Genomic DNA, 18,701 nt, shown 5'->3' on the forward strand with positions numbered 1-18,701 from the left:
TAGAAAAAGGATGCATATTGGGCCCAAATAATTTATTTGAAATGCCAGATGCCTATCAGATGTAATGTGACTTTTTCTTAGAGTAGAATGATTTTTTTTTTAACTACTGGACTCCACATATTCAGGCATGGCTATGATTTATGCAATTATATGGAGTCTGTAATAGCAGTAATTTAGTTTTCATTGTTCAAAAGAAAGTTTACTTCATATTAATCCTCTTTATGTAAAGAGCTCAAATATTCTTCCCTTTCATCTCATATAATTTAGAAATATGAATTCTGTACTAATACAACTTTCATGAACTAAACAAAACCAATGTCCTTAGAGAACTCTGCTAAGGAAGATCTAAATCTCTATATACTCCTCCCTTTTGGTCTGTCTTAACTTAGCTAATGATATATTTAGGTCTAGATTTGCAAATACCATACAACTTTGAAGGTGACCAGATTCTTGGAAAAACTCAAATGCTATATTCGCATATACTATCTTAAACTATAAACTGTTATAAGCAGTTGAAAGACATAATTAGCTATACGTGCGCCACAGGATTCAACATAAAACTATGTCTTGACTGCCTATCATATAAGCTTCTACCATTCGTAATATCTGTGAAGACAAATATTTTACAATACTGGGTTTCTCAACGATGAATTCTGCAGTTGAAACTATTTTTATGCAAAGATTATACTATGTTTTATAGCAAGCTCTTGTCTGTAAGCAAGAAGACAAAGTAAGAGAATTAATTGATAAAGACCATAATATAACTCAAACTATAACTGACAAAACTGAGGAAAAAAACTAAAGAGTTCTCAATCTAAGGAAACCACTTCCTCTCTGAATTCAGCATTGAAACCATTCTGTCGGGTTTTTTTTTAAAGAGATGAGTATATTTCTATTAAAACAAACATGCAATTTCCATTACATCAACAGAAATAAGCTATTTATTTAGGCATCTTAAACAGAGTGACACCACAGACTAGTACAGTGCTTTCCAAATTAGGCTGATCACTAGACTCAGCTGGGGTGATTAAAAAATATACTTCTGGGGCTTCCCTGGTGGTGCAGTGGTTAAGAATCCACCTGCCAATGCAGGGGACACGGGTTCGAGCCCTGGTCCGGGAAGATCCCACATGCTGTGGAACAACTAAGCCCGTGCGCCACGACTACTGAGTCTGCGAGCCACAACTACTGAAGCCCACGCACCTAGAGCCCGTGCTCTGCAACAAGAGAAGCCACCGCAATGAGAAGCCTGTGCACCACAATGAAGAGCAGCCCCTGCTCGCTGCAACTAAAGAAAGCCCGCGCACAGCGAGGAAGACCCAACGCAGCCAAAAATAAATACATACATACATACATACACTTCTCAGAGGTATCTGATTCAGTAGGACTAAGATGAAGGCTAGAATTCTGTTGTTTTTTCAAGCTTCCCAATGACTCTGTTGGTGGGCCAGGTTTCAGGATCACTGGACTAGTATGTTATTACACAAGCATGCATTCCAGATTCTACCTGGAGCAAGTTACTCTAAAACTCCGTTCTCAGAGTTTTAGTTTCTAGATAAGCAGACTCTTAATCCTTACAGTACATACGTATGCAAAGGCCATTCAGATCTTCCTCAAATATGCCCTGCTCTCTCCACATCCCCTCCCTCTGCTTCCCGCTTCTCATCTCCTAACTCTTACTTGTTCATAAGGTAGCAGTTTAAACACTATTTCCTTAGAGAAGCTTCTCTGACCAGCCAACTTTGACAAGCTCAAGAATCCTTTGTTACGTTTCCACAGAATTCTGAGCACACAGGTTAATCATAGGAGTCACCACTCAGAGAGCCCTTACTCTGTGCCAGGCACTGTCCTAAGCCTTTTGCTCATACTAATTCACTTAATCCTCATCAAAACTCCATGACATGGGTATTATTATCACCCTTATTTTTTAAATGAGGACTGAAGAGACAGAAGTTAAGTAGCATGACCAAAGTCACGTAACAGTGGTGAAAGCAGCCAGGGAGGCTGGCTGCAGAGTCCATGTCCCTAACCACTGTGCTGTGCCCATCCTCAAAGAGCTTCATGCTCCTTACCGTTATGGTTGCTAGGCTTTTTCTTAGCATCTCTCTTTCCCACTGGACTATACACTCACTGCATCTTCAGTGCCCAGACACAGGTGGACATTCACTAAATATCTGACTGACTCACTGACAATGTCCCTGTCAATAATCAAATTTAACCTTAAGTATGTTTTAAAAATTCTGGTAAGATGGTTATTCCCATATATTATATAATGATGATCAAAAAACTTTAGTGTTTGCTTGTGTAAGGTGCTCAGCTATGTCAAAGAATATACATGCCCTATAGGAAATATACAAACACAAGTCAAGCAAAGAAAACATGCAAAGAAGTGCACTGCACACAGCCTGGTAAGCAAATTTTCTTCTCTCTCTTGAAATGGCAAAGGCACAATGAGAGCTTTAGAGCTTACCCCAACTTTTACTATGCCACAAACCCTCCTTTTGTAGAGTGGAAGAAAAACTTTAAGTCTTTTCAACTTTATTGAGTAGGCAAATATTGGAAAAGTCATCATGAAGAAATATTTCAGGGAAATGTCAAATGGTTGATAAATAAACCTTCCAATGAGTTTCCAAAATCATAAAATCTGGCAGAAAAATGGCTTTACTATATTCAGTTTTTTTTAAGGAACATAGGTTACAGCTCACAGGTCCAGTATTCGGTTTTCGTCAAATCCCTTCTGATTTATTCCAAACCTTGGATGTGCAGACAATTTAGTTCATATTGACCCCCTATCATCTTCTTCACCTAACCAGGATTCACTCTTGCCATTCTCAGTGTATGTAGCTGGGTACCACCTCTCTGCCATTTCCCATTCTCAACTGCAGGAGCTGAGCCAGGCCAAGCCAATCAACACATTACAGCCTCCTCTCCCAGGCACAGTGATTAGTTCAGGAACATCCACACAGGCCATCAGAGCCCATGAGAGAAAATGAAACATTTTTAGATGTCTGAAAAGGAATCTCCCACTTTCTCCTACTGCACAGAAACAAGAAAGGATGCAGGGGCTAGAGCTACTGCCATCTTGCTATCATGTGGTACCAGATACTGAAACCAACTTAACAGAACACAGAACAAAAGAGATAGCAAGAACAGTCTTTGAGCCCTACATCCAGCTGTGTGTACACAGCCAGGTGTAATTCTGGACATTTCAACTATGTGAGCAAACAAATTACCTTCTACCTTAAGGCAGTTTGGGTCAGAATGTCTTTCACTTTCAACCAAAGACGTGCTGGCTGGTATGACCACAATTTACATTCATTTCTAATATAACACATGAAGGTAATGTCATTAAACTGTCTCTTTTTTCTGTTAAAGCAAATGGACATTCTGTTGATAAAAGACTCTTTTTATATACTATCTATTTACAAAGTAGAGATACTTAAGTTTTGTAATTATACTGCTAACACTCTACACACAGTCTTTTTCTGCTATTCACTCTCACACACTGAATACTCTATATATAACATCCAGAGTCAATATTATGTATAATATGCTACACAAAAGGCCAATGTAATACAAAGAAGTGTGTGTGACTCAGCCTGAATAAAGGGCTAATATATACAATTCTGCCCGACTTATTTATTTTTAACGTCTTTATTGGAGTATAATTGCTTTACAATGTTGTGTTAGTTTCTGCTGTGTAACAAAGTGAATCAGCTATATGTATATATATATCGCCATATCCTCTCCCTCTTGTGTCTCCCTCCCACCCTACCTACCCCACCCCTCTAGCTAGTAACACAGCACCGAGCTGAGCTCCCTGTGCGATGCAGCTGCTTCCCATTAGCTATTTTACATTTGGTAGTGTATATATGTCAATGCCACTCTCTCACTTCATCCCAGCTTACCCATCCCCCTTCCCATGTCCATAAGTCCATTCTCTATGTCTGTGTCTTTACTCCTGTCCTGCCCCTAGGTTCATCAGAACCTTTTTTTTTTTTTTTTAGATTCCATATATATGTGTTAGCATACAGTATTTTTCTTTCTGACTTACTTCACTCTGTATGACAGACTCTAGGTCCATCCACCTCACTACAAATAACTCAATTTCGTTTCTTTTTATGGCTGAGCAATATTCCATTGTATATATGTGCCACAGCTTCTTCATCCATTCATCTGTCGATGGACACTTAGGTTGCTTCCATGTCCTGGCTATTGTAAATAGTGCCGCAATGAATACTGTGGTACATGACTATTTTTGAATCATGGTTTTCTCAGGGTATATGCCCAGTAGTAGGACTGCTGGGTCTTATGGTAGTTCTGTTTTCAAATTTTTAAGGAACCTCCATACTGTTCTAAATAGTGGCTGTATCACTTTACATTCCCACCAACAGTACAAGAGGGTTCCCTTTTCTCCACACCCTCTCCAGCATTTATTGCTTGTAGATTTTTTGATGATGGCCATTCTGCCTGGTGTGAGGTGATACCTCATTGTAGTTTTGAGTTGCATTTCTCTAATGATTAGTGATGCTGTGCATCCTTTCATGTGTTTGCTGGCAATCTGTATATCTCCTTTGGAGAAATGTCTATTTAGGTATTCTGCCCATTTTTGGATTGGGTTGTTTGTTTTTGTGATATTGAGCTGCATGAGCTGCTTGTATGTTTTGCAGATTAATCCTTTGTCAGTTGCTTCATTTGCAAATATTTTCTCCCATTCTGAGGGCTGTCTTTTTGCCTTATTTATGGTTTCCTTTGCTGTGCAAAAGCTTTTAAGTTTCATTAAGTCCCATTTTTTTACTTTTGTTTTTATTTCCATTTCTCTAGGAGGTGGGTCAAAAAGGACCTTGCTGTGATTTACGTCATAGAGTGTTCTCCCTATGTTTTCCTCTAAGTTTTATAGTGTCTGGCCTTACATTTAGGTCTTTAATCCATTTTGAGTTTATTTTTGTGTATGGTGTTAGGGAGTGTACTAATTTCATTCTTTGACATGTGGCTGTTCAGTTTTCCCAGCACCTCTTATTGAAGAGGCTGTCTTTTCTCTATTGTATATTTGTGCCTCCTTTATCAAAGATACGGTGACCATATGTGTGGGGGTTTATCTCTGGTATTTCTATCCTGTTCCATTGATCTATATTTCTGTTTTTGTGCCAGTACCATACTGTCTTGATTACTGTAGCTTTGTAGTATAGTCTGAAGTCAGGGAGCCTGATTCCTCTAGCTCTGCTTTTCTTTCTCAAGATGACTTTGGCGGTTCAGGGTCTTTTGTGTTTCCATACAAACTGTGAAATTTTTTGTTCTAGTTCTGTGAAAAATGCCATTAGTAGTTTGATAGGGATTGCATTGAAACTGTAGATTGCTTTGGGTAGTAGAGTCATTTTCACGGTTGATTCTTCCAATCCAAGAACATGGTATATCTCTCCATCCGTTTGTATCACCTTTAGTTTCCTTCATCAGTGTCTTATAGTTTTCTGCATACAGATCTTTTGTCTCCTTAGGAAGGTTTATTCCTAGGTGTTTTATTCTTTTTGTTGCAGTGGTAAATGGGAGTGTTTCCTAAATTTCTCTTTCAGATTTTGCATCATCAGTTTATAGGAATGCAAGAGATTTCTGTGCATTAATTTTGTATCCTGCTACTTTACCAAATTCATTGATTGGCTCTAGTAATTTTCTGGTAGCATCTTCAGGATTCTCTATGTATAGTATCATGTCATCTGCAAACAGTGACAGTTTTACTTCTTTTCCAATTCGGTTCTTTTTATTTCTATTTCTTCTCTGATTGCTGTGGCTAAAACTTCCAAAACTGTGTTGAATAATTGCGGTGACAGTGGGCAACTTTGTCTTGTTCCTGATCTTAGAGGAAATGGTTTCAGTTTTTCACCATTGAGAATGATGTTGGCTGTGGGTCTGTCATATATGAGCTCTATTATGTTGAGGTAGGTTCCCTCTATGCCTACTTTCTGGAGAGTTTTTATCATAAATTGGTGTTGAATTTTGTCAAAAGTTTCTTCTGCATCTATTGAGATGATTACATGGTTTTTATCCTTCAATTTGTTAATATGGTGTATCAAATTGATTGATTTGCGTATATTGAAGAATCCTTGCATTCCTGGGATAAACCCCACTTGATCGTGGTGTATGATCCTTTTAATGTGCTGTTGGATTCTGTTTGCTAGTATTTTGTTGAGGATTTTTGCATCTATGTTCATCAGTGATACTGGCCTGTGGTTTTCTTTTTTTGTGACATCTTTGTCTGGATTTGGCATCAGTGTGATGTGGCCTCGTAGAATGAGTTTGGGAGTGTTCCTCCCTCTGCTATATTTTGGAAGAGTTTGAGAAGGATAGGTGTCAGCGCTTCTCTAAATGTTTGATAGAATTCGCCTCTGAAGCCATCTGTTCCTGGGCTTTTGTTTGTTGGAAGATTTTTAATCACAGTTTCAATTTCAGTGTTTGTGATTGGTCTGTTTATATTTTCTAGTTCTTCCTGATTCAGCCTCGGAAGGTTGTGCTTTTCTAAGAATTTGTCCATTTCTTCCAGGTTGTCCACTTTATTAGCATATAGTTGCTTGTAGTAATCTCTCAAGACCCTTTGTATTTCTGCAGTGTCAGTTGTTACTTCTCCTTTTACATTTCTAATTCTGTTGATCTGAGTCTTCTCCCTTTTCTTCTTGATGAGTCTGGCTAATGGTTTATCAATTTTGTTTATCTTCTCAAAGAATCAGCTTTTAGTTTTATTGATCTTTGAAACTGTTCCCTTCATTCCTTTTTCATTTATTTCTACTCTGATCTTTATGATGTCTTTCGTTCTGCTAACTTTGGGGTTTTTTTGTTCTCCTTTCTCTAATTGCTTTTGGTGTAACGTTAGGTTGTTTATTTGAGATTTTTCTTGTTTCTTGAGGTAGGATTGCATTGCTATAAACTTCGCTCTTAGAACAGCTTTTGCTGCATCCCATAGGTTTGGGTCATTGTGTTTTCATTGTCATTTGTTTCTAGGTATTTTTTGATTTCCTCTGATTTCTTCAGTGATCTCTTGGTTATTTAGTAGCATATTGTTTCGCCTCCATGTGTTTGTATTTTTTACAGTTTCTTTCTGTAATTGGTATCTAGTCTTAAAGTGTTGTGGTTGGAAAATATACTTGATACGATTTCAATTTTCTTAAATTTTCCAAGGCTTGATTTGTAACCCAAGATATGATCTATCCTGGAGAATGTTCCATGAGCACTTGAGAAAAATGTGTATTCTGTTGTTTTCTGATAAATAAATATCAATTAAGTCCATCTTGTTTGATGTGTCATTTAATGTTTGTGTTTCCTTATTTATTTTCATTTTGGATGATCTGTCCATTGGTGAAAGTGGGGTGTTAAACTCCCCTACTTTTATTGTGTTACTGTCAGTTTCCCCTTTTATGGATGTTAGTATTTGCCTTATGTGTTGAGGTGCTCCTATGTTGGGTGCATAAATATTTACAATTGTTATCTCTTCTTCTTGGATTGATCCCTTGATCATTATGTAGTGTCTTTCTTTGTCTCTTGTAACAGTCTTTATTTTAAAGTCTATTTTGTCTGATATGAGAATTGCTATTCCAGCTTTCTTTTGATTTCCATTTGCATGGAATATCTATTTCCATCCCCTCACTTTCAGTCTGTCTGTGTCCCTAGGTCTGAAGTGGATCTCTTGTAGACAGCATATATATGGATCTTGTTTGTGTATCCATTCAGCCAGCCTATGTCTTTTAGTTGGAGCATTTAATCCATTTACATTTAAGGTAATTATCAATATATATGTCCCTATGACCATTTTCTTAATTGTTTTGGGTTTGTTTTTGTAGATCTTTCCTTCTCATGTGTTTCCTGCCTAGAGAAGTTCCTTTAGCATTTGTTGTAAAGCTTGTTTGGTGGTGCTGAATTCTCTTAGCTTTTGCTTGTCTGTAAAGGTTTTAATTTCTCCGTTGAATCTGAATGAGATCCTTGCTGGGTAGAGTAATCTTGATTGTAGGTTTTTCCCTTTCACCACTTTAAATATGTCCTGCCACTCCCTTCTGGCTTGCAGAGTTTCTGCTGAAAGATCAGCTGTTAAGCTTATGGGGATTCCCTTGTATGTTATTTGTTGCTTTTCCTTTGCTGCTTTTAATATTTTTTCTTTGTATTTGTTTTTTGATACTTTGGTTAATATGTGTCATGGCATGTTTCTCCTTGGATTTATCCTGTATGGGACTCTCTGTGCTTGCTGGACTTGACTGAATATTTCCTTTCTCATATTAGGGAAGTTTTCAACTATAATCTCTTCAAATATTTTCTCAGTTCCTTTCTTTTTCTCTTATTCTTCTGGGACCCCTATAATTCAAATGTTGATGCACTTAATGTTGTCCCAGAAGTCTCTGAGACTGTCGTCAATTCTTTTCATTCCTTTTTCTTTATTCTGCTCTACAGTAGTTATTTCCACTATTTTACCTTCCAGGTCACTTATCCGTTCTTCTGCCTCAGTTATTCTGCTATTGATTCCTTCTAGAGAATATTTAATTTTGTTTTCTGTGTTGTTCATCATTGTTTGTTTGCTCTTTTGTTCTTCTAGGTCCTTGTTAAAAGTTTCCTGTATTTTCTCCATTCTATTTCCAAGATTTTGGATCATCTTTACTCTCATTACTTTGAATTCTTTTTCAGGTAGACTGCCTATTTCCTCTTCATTTGTTTGGTCTGGTGGGTTTTTACCTTGCCCCTTCATCTGCTGCATATTTCTCTGTCTTCTCATTTTGTTTAACTTACTGTGTCTGTGGTCTCCTTTTCACAGGTTGCAGGTTCACACAATGAGAAGTTCATGCACTGCAACGAACAGTAGCCCCTGCTCACCTCAACTAGAGAAGGCCTGCGTGCAGCAACGAAGACTCAATAATGAAGACCCAATGCAGCCAAAAACAAATAAATATTTTTTAAAAAGAAGAAAAGGGAGAAAAAAGAAAGAAAAAAATAAATTAAAAAATAATTATTAAAATAAAAATAATGAAAAAAAAGAGAGCAACCAAACCAATAAACAAATCCACCAATGATAACAAGTGCTAAAAACTATACTAAGATAAACATAAAAATCAAAAACAAATCAGTCACAGACAGCAAACCCCAAGTCTACAGTTGCTCCCAAAATCCACTGCCTCAATTTTGGGATGATTTGTTGTCTATTCAGGCATTCCACAGATGCTGGGTACATCAAGTTGATTGTGGGGATTTAACTCGCTGCTCCTGTGGTTGCCCAGAGAAATTTCCCTTTCTCTTCTTTGTTCGCACAGCTCCTGGGGTTCAACTTTGGTTTTGGCCCCGCCTCTGCATGTAGGTTGCCCTCAGGCATCTTTTGGGGAGTCTGAGGTCTTCTGCCAGCATTCAGTAGGTATTCTGTAGGAGCTGTTCCACATGTAGATGTATTTTTGATGTATTTGTGGGGAGGAAGGTGATCTCCACGTCTTACTCCTCCGCCATCTTGTAGGTTCCCCCTGCCTGACTTTGTCGCTATCAGATTTTACCTTTGGTCATGGTCAGTAAAAGAACAATTAAAAACAAAGATAATTTGGGGGCCTTAAATAATAATACAAATCAATAAAATTACATGCAATAGTAAGGTAAAGGAATTTTTAAAAATGTATCAGTAATTTACGGTTTTATTTATTAATACTTTTCTAAATTATACTCATTATTAATTCTAGTTTATTACAAATGCTACCAATTAGAGCTCCTAGCAGACATGCCTTCTCTGCTTCACTAGAAGAGAAGTATGTTTCAGTTCATTCTGAAGATGGATCTATTCTACACCACTAATTCCTTCCAGAGTTTGAGGCGAATACTTTGAAACTGTAGAATATAAGACCAAAGGGAATCCCTACACTAAGAAAATGATGTTAATGTCAAACTAATTCACATCCTTACAAGAATTTTAATTGAACTTGTACTAACAGTCTCTGTATTAGGGCTTTTCACCAATAGTAAAATTATAAAATGGTCAAATTATAACCATTATGCTTAACTGCAGTCATCTTGCAGATCTGATTCACTATCAACATGAAACTCATTAGCATTTCCATTAAAAGCATAAAAATGACTAACTCAAGTTATATATGCAGGCTAAAGGGTTAGTTAATTCAAACAAGTGTGTTAATATTGCTATCATTTACTTAATACACACCCAGCCTTATGGCTAGTTGTGCCACAGAAAGACTGAAAAAACTCAAAGAAGAAATTTAGGCTTGGAAAAGGAAATGTGACAAGGAAAAATATATTACTGGTCCCATCCCCAAAGACTTGATATTTCAGAAAAGATTTGGTTCAAATTATGGACTGAGAAACTACAACTTAGAAATTTTAAAAATAGTAGGAATAATTTTATCAGTGTACCTTTCTTCATTCTAGAAAATACTATTAATTTTAATCAGCAAACAAAACATTTTCTGAGTTAACTGAACCTCTACACACAGAAGTTATTATAATTCACTATTATCTTAGGATCTAAAAAAATTGCTTAATCTAAATGGGACATATTTGTCTGTTCACAATTTACCTGGAGGTTTCCATTTCTGAGGTTCTCCAACCTAGTCATACTTCAGAATTCAGGGACATTTGGTCATTTTTAAGTTTTAGAATTAAAAAACATAACAAATAGAAAGGATTTCTGTGATATTATATTTCCTGTGGAACCCACTCAACATGATTCAACATCTCAGGGCATTGATTTAGCTTATTAGCAAGAAAGGAGCAATTATCCTACCAATTGCCTATCTTCAGATGCTAGATAATGAAACAAGGAGACAATACAGGAAATACTCTTCCCCTCCCCTGCTACTGTGCCTTCTCTCCTCCCCTAAATAACCACACTGTGCAAAAGACCTTCCATCCCTTTATCTCCCCTCCAATGAGACTTATACCTGGGTCAGCAAACATTTTCTGTAACGAGCCCAACTGTAAGTATTTTTGGCTTTGAGGGTCATTCAGTCTCTGTCATAACTACTCAACTCTGCCACTATAGCATGAAAACAGACATAGACAGACAATATATAAATGAATGGGTATGACCGTATTCCAATAAAACTTTACCCAAACTGTCAGTGGGTCATTTGATTTGAGGGCAATAGTTTGCCAACTTGTGCTCTATTCTAAGCTTTCTTCTATTTAGTCTTTCCTGGGTGCTCTGATGTACTGCAATGGCTTTAGATCCCATTTATGAGCCAACGACACAATTTTTATTCATAAGGCCTGATTTCTCAGCTCCAAACTCCACGTGCTATTGACAACCCCACATGTGTATCCCACAGGCTCAACGTGCTCTAAAACTAACTCAAGATCTTCGTTTGCAAATGTATTTCTTATCTCAGTTATGACATTACCATCCATGAATTTGTCCTTGCCAAGAATCTAGGACTTATGCTTTATTCATCCCTCTCCCACCTCTTCCACATCTTATAAAATCATCTCGAAATACCACTCAAATCAGCCTACTTTATTCCATCCCTTCTGCCACTATCCTTATCCATGCCTTCATCTCTCTCTTAATTGTTTCTCTGCAACCACTCTGGCTCACCTCCAAACTATTCTCTACACAACAGCCAAAATGGGTTTTTAAAAATGCAAGCCTAATCATATCACTCCCAGGCTTAAACCTCTTCAATGTCTTCCCACTGTCCATAGGATAAAATCCAGAGTCTTGAATCCAGCCCACAAGGCATGATCTGGGCCCCTGCCTGTGATCCTGACCTCATTTTTGCTACCCTTTTCCTCTTAGGCAACAGTGCCTCTGGCCCTCTTTCAGTTTCTCAAACACATCAAGTTCTTAATTTTGAATATACTACTCTGCTTGGAATGTTCTCTCTTGCTATGCCATCTAAGGCCTCCCACTTTTCACTGAGCCAACTCCTTATTCATCCTAAATGAAAGTCAGAAACCTATCAAGCAAAAAATTGATAGTTTTGACTACCAAAAAGTTTCAATGCTTATACAGTAAAAATTAAAATATAATAAATAGGTTAAAGGACAGAAAAAAATTGGGAAAATATTTGTAACAGACGTAAGATACAGAGAACTAATTCCTAAATATAAAAAGAGCTCAGGGCTTCCCTGGTGGTGCAGTTGTTGAGAGTCCGTCTGCCAATGCAGGGGAGACATGGGTTCGTGCCCCAGTCCAGGAAGATCCCACATGCCGCGGAGCAGCTGGGCCCATGAGCCATGGTTGCTGAGCCTGCGCGTCCGGAGCCTGTGCTCCTCAACGGGAGAGGCCACAACAGTGAGGGGCCCGCGTATCGCAAAAAAAAAAAGAGCTCATACATCAATACAGAAAAACAACAACAAACAGCTCTCAGTAGCAAAACAGGCCAAAGACATGAACAGGTGACTCACAAAAGAATAACTACTGCAGCCAGTTGACATACTGAATGTGTTCACTAGTCCTAGTAATCAAATACACAAATCAAAACAACAATTAGTTGTAATTTTTCATTCATGGAATTGGCAAACCTCTAACAGATGGAGGAGACACATCCATTCACCATTTCAAGGTCCAAACCTTAAAATAACTGTGGCCTTGACACTATCAGCATTCTCATTATCAGAATAAACTGACATCATCTAGACCGGGAAAGTTGTTATTGTTTTGTCTAATCTATAAGGTGTTGCTGCCCTGAAATAAACACATTGGAAAATAACAAGTGTCATATAGATTATATTTATGCATACATTTTCCCAAATGGTCTAACTGAATCATTCCTTACTTTGGAATACCCTGAGCAGATACCAGTTTCTCCTTCCCAGTATGTGTCTTCTGAGGCAGATGAAAGTGACTCAAAAAGGCAGCCTTAGAAAAGAAACTCTGCCCTTGCTTACGCCAATTAAATTGCTCACCTTTGTTTTATTTCTACGCTTTTTACAGCTTTAATGGCACTCAATACATTATACAAATTATCTAAAAGAAAAGTGAAGCAATATATTTTAAGGTATCAGAGCTTTTAGGAAGGAAATAGTATCAGAAATCTTTCTTTAGACAAATGTTTATTGGTGGTATATCAAATAAAAGAAACCTGTTGTACCTCTTTTTCTACTTTAGATTTGTTTTAATTTTATAAACTTAAATATATAATATAAATGCATATGTATAATTCATAATATATAATTGGGAGATGTTCTCTTCCATCAAGTGTATTTAAACCTATAGTCTAAGAACTCTTCTGAATGGTGGTATGATTCACTCAATTCAGCTGTAATTACTAAGAAATCTCCACAATCAAAAATTGTTTTATAATAACAATGTTTACAGTGGGGAAAATGAATTTGGGACAGGAGATTTTCTGACTCAAAATTGCAAAATTATTTTCCTGTACAATTTCAACAACAACAAAAGTTTTATACCTATAAGCATGTAAAACCTAACATCACTAAGCAAATTCAGCCTTTAAAGATATCTGACTTTTTCCTGAAGAATATTCCCCATTAATATTTTTAATTTTTTGAACATATATTCTGGAATGAGCATAAGAATTTTTATGGAGGAATACAAGCAAATGTTAACAGTAGTTCTATAGGAGGAGGGGAATGAGCACTTACTTTTCCTTGGCATGTTTCTGTTTTGTCTGCATTTCTTTACTACGTATATGCTCAAACAGGAATTATCGAGATACCATTTCTGTTTTCTCTTCATAAATTTATTTTTTGAAAGTTATAAAAGAAGCAAGAAATAAAGAGCTGATATTATCTTGTCAATCACCACAAATATTTATGATTAATTAACACATTCTTATAACTGTTACTCAACCTTTGTTCTGATAAAGCAACCAAAAATAAAGCCATCTAAGCAAAGCAGCTCAGTAGCTAATAAAAGGAGCTAGACTGGTTCCCAACTTTGAAAGATTTATAACTGGTTATGATCTGCCTAAGACAGACCATTAGTCATTAATTAATCATTAATTAACCATACTTATTCATTAATAGTTGTGCTTATAAAATTCACAGTATGAAAAGTCATACTGTGGCAGATATTACAATATCACTGAGAATTAATATTCCATATCCTTAACCACATGAATATAACCTCTAAATGCCTTCCAACATACTGTTTCCCCACTGGGAATGATTCTACCTTCTAACCATGGGAAGAAGGGAGTGTTATTCTTGTTATCTCAGCTTCTACTCCCCATCACCTTATGGAAGGACCCTTCCACTGAACTTGCTCATGTAAAGTCAGGACAACAGAAGGGTGACAGGATAGACTGGCAGAAAGAAAAGGTAAGAGGAGGAAAGTACAAGAGCTGTGACGGCAGGGTTACAGGGTGTGAGAAGAAGGTAAATGGCCAGGGGAGACCCACTCTAGAGCAGCCAGGGGCGAGTGAAGATGAGGACAGCTATTTAAATGACCATTTGGCAGGTGGACCAAGCTGTTTTAAATGGCACTGCAGAGAAACTGTGCAATGTTTCTCTTCAAATTATATATAAAGTAGATTGTTCAGATTATACATGATTTAGGAATCGGCCAACAAACCAAATTTGTAAATCCTTATGCAAACAGTACAAAGTGTAATTTTAAATTTCTATAAAATGACTTTTCTCTACAAAAAACATAGAGACATATAAATGTAAGTATCCGCTTTATCTTAGAATTGCTGACATGAATCAAAAGTAAACAGTTAGGAAAAAAGATCATACCAAACATATTCTTGCTATGGCTTAGTGGCAATGAATTAAAGAGACTATCCCTAAAAAGAGGGTAAATATCAAGCAAAGGAGGTTGACTGTGTGCTAGACATCTTACATGTTTCCTTATTTCATGCTGACAACAACCCTGTAAGTTAGACATTCTTAGCCCCATATTACTGATGCGAAAACCCATCGCATCACCCTGACGCCCCACAATCGGCCACTGAAGAGAGTTTCCAAATTCAATCAAGTCTGATGCCAAAGCCCTCACTTTGTCCCTTACCTCTCACCTCACCAAAAAGGCACACGTTAAAGTCAAAGGTTTAGAAGCAGGCCAGGCTAATTCTTACCTAGAGACTGAGAAAGAATGAAAGAGTCTCAAGAGTTCAAATAGGAATGCAGTCCTTTTCTTCTCCAAATCTAAGGTACACAGTGCCACCTACTGGGGAAAGTGAGGCCACCATTCCCTACAAATAACGCTTTTGGTAAATGAATTCTTTACCTGAGGCTGAAGCAAAGCAACCAGGGATGTGGGGCGACCAGATCGTGCTATAAATGACACTTTCATGGCCGCTAAAGGTGCACAGAGACTTCCCAACAGTTGGGTCCCACTACAAACAAATGAGCAGATCAATTACTTAACAGAGGCAAATTCATCTTGCTTTATATTACCATATATGTATCTACATACACACACAATATACATATATATCTCAAGGATTTCTTTAAAGTCTTTTTTTTTTTTTTTTTTTTTGCGGTACGCGGGCCTCTCACTGTTGTGGCCTCTCCTGTTGCGGAGCACAGGCTCCGACGCGCAGGCTCAGTGGCCATGGCTCACGGGCCCAGACGCTCTGCGGCATATGGGATCCTCCCGGACCCAGGCACGAACCAGTGTCCCCTGCATTGGCAGGCGGACTGTCAACCACTGCGCCACCAGGGAAGCCCAAAAGTCTATTTTTATATAAAGCAAGATGATATTTAAGGGGCCAAAATAATCAACACTGAGATAATTATCAGTTTATAGCTAGAAGATTAGAAAATTTTAAATTCTAATAAATGCTTTAGTATATTTTTTGAAAAGAAAATTAACTGCCTAACTGAAAAGCAATAGAAGTATGTTCCAGAAAAGAAAAAACTTCAGTGGAAGCTTTGAGGAAGGGAATATTTGGTTTTAAATACAGTAATGTGGACATACCAGTTTGATAGTTTGATCCCACGAGCCAGACACCACAAGCTGTTCACATCTGGTTTGACTCCAATCAACACTGTACACCTAAAAACATTTTAAAGTGTCATTTAGAATGCAAAAGAGCATCAAGTTCAATATTACATTTATCTGTTTGTAACAGTGACAGCCAGTTAGAACAACTAATTCACTTCATTGAAACATCAAATAAAGTCCTGCAAATCTCAATATGGTGTCTGAGAAAGGGAAAGGTCATCTTGTCCGTTCCTCCAGCCTTACCCTTAACAGATAAGACTCCATTCTACTTTAGCAGGATCCTACAGAATATTTCCAAAACCTTCTTCACTAAAACAAATTATACATATTTTTAAACCTACCAACAAATCACTGTTTGCAGCACCCTGAAGAAATGTCAGAGCAGATTAGAAAGTTAGTCATCTAAAAAAGCTTGCCAGGTCAATGTTTATCAGAAAGCATTAAAATTCAATTAATATCCCTTTCTGGTCTTTCTTTGAAAAAGCTTATCGGAATGACGTGATACTTTCAGATCTCTTGGTAAACAGCTTTAGTTATCCAATGCTGCTCTCAGTAAACCACTTCAAATGAATTATATGAAAACTTATGGAAATACTTTTAATTCTGTTATTTGATACAACGGATTATATACAGATCACTACTGGAAGCTAAGTTCAACCAAATATGTGTATAATTAAACTTTACAAAAGTAGTCCTGCCATGGACCTGAGTATGCCATTAAATGTGATCAGCCAGCAGGTTATTTTGAACCTAAAAACTCTACCATATTTATGCAGAAAGCATGACTGTCTGGGGTTTGTTGTGGCTTAAGTATGGATTCCCTGTTCTCTGCTGCCTAGTGCTATGCCTAGCCATGTTGGAACCTGAGTTTAAAACAAAAAATAATTAGTAATACCGATTATGTCCTTACTTAAAACTTTGATATTTTGTTCATCGTAGATTTTTCTTACATTAATTTTGATTTTTTAAATACTGCATTAAGAGATTATTTATCTTGACTACTGAGCTTTTGGGCCCCCTTAAATTATGTACTTCAATTATGTACTAAGGTGAGTGTTTCACCACCCAGTTCTGGCCCTGCTGCGGCCCATATTCTTGCACAAGAGAGAAAAGCAGCTGGAACACTAAAGAAATCATGATCCAGCAACAGAGAGTAGCTCATAAAGTATACAGAAAGGTCAGCAAAATCCAAAGTGCTGCTGCAGCCATCTGTCAGTTATGGATGGAAAAAGGCAGGCTCGGAAGCAATCAGGGAAGAGCTTGAGACCTAAAGAGGTTGATTTTACCCTCTAGGCCAGGGCTCAGCAAGTTTCTTCTGTAAAGGGCCATATAAATATTTTAGGCCTTAAATATTTATATAATAACTATATTAATATATTTATTATATTCATAATAAATATACTATGGGCCATTTGGTCTCTGTCACAACTACTAAACTCAGCCTTGTAGAGCACAAAGTAACTACAGATGATACTTAATAAATGGGCATGGCTGTGTTCCAATAAAACTTTACAAATCAGAGAGCGGGCTGGATTTGGCTTTGGCCCATGAGTACTAACTGGCCAACCCCTGCTCCAAGCTGATGTGAACAGTCAAAAATAACCACAATAGGAAATCTTTATTGAGCACCTACTGTTTGCCAGATGTTGTCATAAGCACTTTACATATTTTATCTCATTTCATCTTCACTTCTGTGCAGTAGATACCGTGCCAAGGCCCAAAGAGGTTAAGTAACTTGTCCAAATTCCCACAGCTGGTAAGCTGCAGAGCTGAAGTCTGAACCTGGGCAGGCTAATCGCAGAGTCCACCTTTAATCATGATGCTAGGCTGTCTCTACAATATGTTGCATGACGGCGCTTTAAAATGGAACTTTTCAGTGACCTTGCACTTGTGATATTAAGGAAATAAAACCCTGCCCTTGTTGGTATCACCCTTCACTGGAGCTCCATTTGGGCCCAGACTGATTGCATTTTGTTTTCATGAATTATCCATACCCATGTTAAAGCCCCTACCTATCTATCTACTTGGTGAACCCCCGCTCATCTGTCAAGACTCAGCCCCTTTAAATCTTCTGTGAAGTAAGCCTCCCTGATGAACCCCTCAGGCATCGAGGAGTCAGATGCTGCCTTCTGTGCACTCCACAGCATCTTACACCTACTCCTAGTTCAGCATTCACCATGCTTCACTCAATTTAGTGTTAAATAACTGCCACACCTGCTATATTCTGGAAGAACCATCATAAACAGAACCATCTTGTTCATGCTCATTGCAATATAACAGGCACTCAAGAAACTGAGTTAAAATGATTTAACCAACCAAATTTATCTCCACAACCTGTGCTGTTGCTAAGTAGTTATAAAGAGCTACTGTCTTCATTTTAGAGGATAACTGAACAAATACAATTAAAAGATAACATCATTAGCTCAGACTCCTCTACCTCTACACATTTCCAACATGACAGAGGACTTGAAACCTGACAACTTCTCACCTTCTAAAACTGCAAGAGCCTCCGCGGGCTCAGAGAGAACCCAGCCCCAGTGAGAACAAGAGACACGACGTAAGAAAACTATGCTGATACCAGGGCTGCTGCCAGCTCTTCTATGTGACTCATAACAAAGTGGCAAGCACCAGGGTCTAGGACAAAATCCAGCATAGGACATACATGGTGAGGTTAAAAATGGGTTAAAAAAGAAGGAAATAAAGGTGACTCAATCAACATATACTTTTTGTTTGTTTGTTTTACTGTGTTTAATATACTAGGACATGGGAAAGAAACCAACAGTATAAGCCAGGATATTGTGTTTAAAACACAAAAACGAAAACTGTA

General features: G+C 37.6%; 1 protein-coding gene across 1 annotated transcript in view; it reads right to left on the reverse strand.

The window, feature by feature from the left end:
* PEX7 (peroxisomal biogenesis factor 7) overlaps positions 1–18,701 on the reverse strand; it is an 87,599-nt gene that overhangs the window by 59,665 nt on the left and 9,233 nt on the right. The window contains exons 4-5 of the mRNA XM_082855834.1: positions 15,848–15,925; positions 15,155–15,263 (exon numbers count right to left, since the gene is read on the reverse strand). Coding sequence (XP_082711960.1) covers positions 15,155–15,263; positions 15,848–15,925 — 187 coding nt within the window. The remainder of the gene's footprint in view (positions 1–15,154; positions 15,264–15,847; positions 15,926–18,701) is intronic.

This window comes from Leucopleurus acutus, assembly GCF_964270905.1.
Source record: "Leucopleurus acutus genome assembly, chromosome: 15".
NCBI classification, from domain to species: domain Eukaryota; kingdom Metazoa; phylum Chordata; class Mammalia; order Artiodactyla; family Delphinidae; genus Leucopleurus; species Leucopleurus acutus.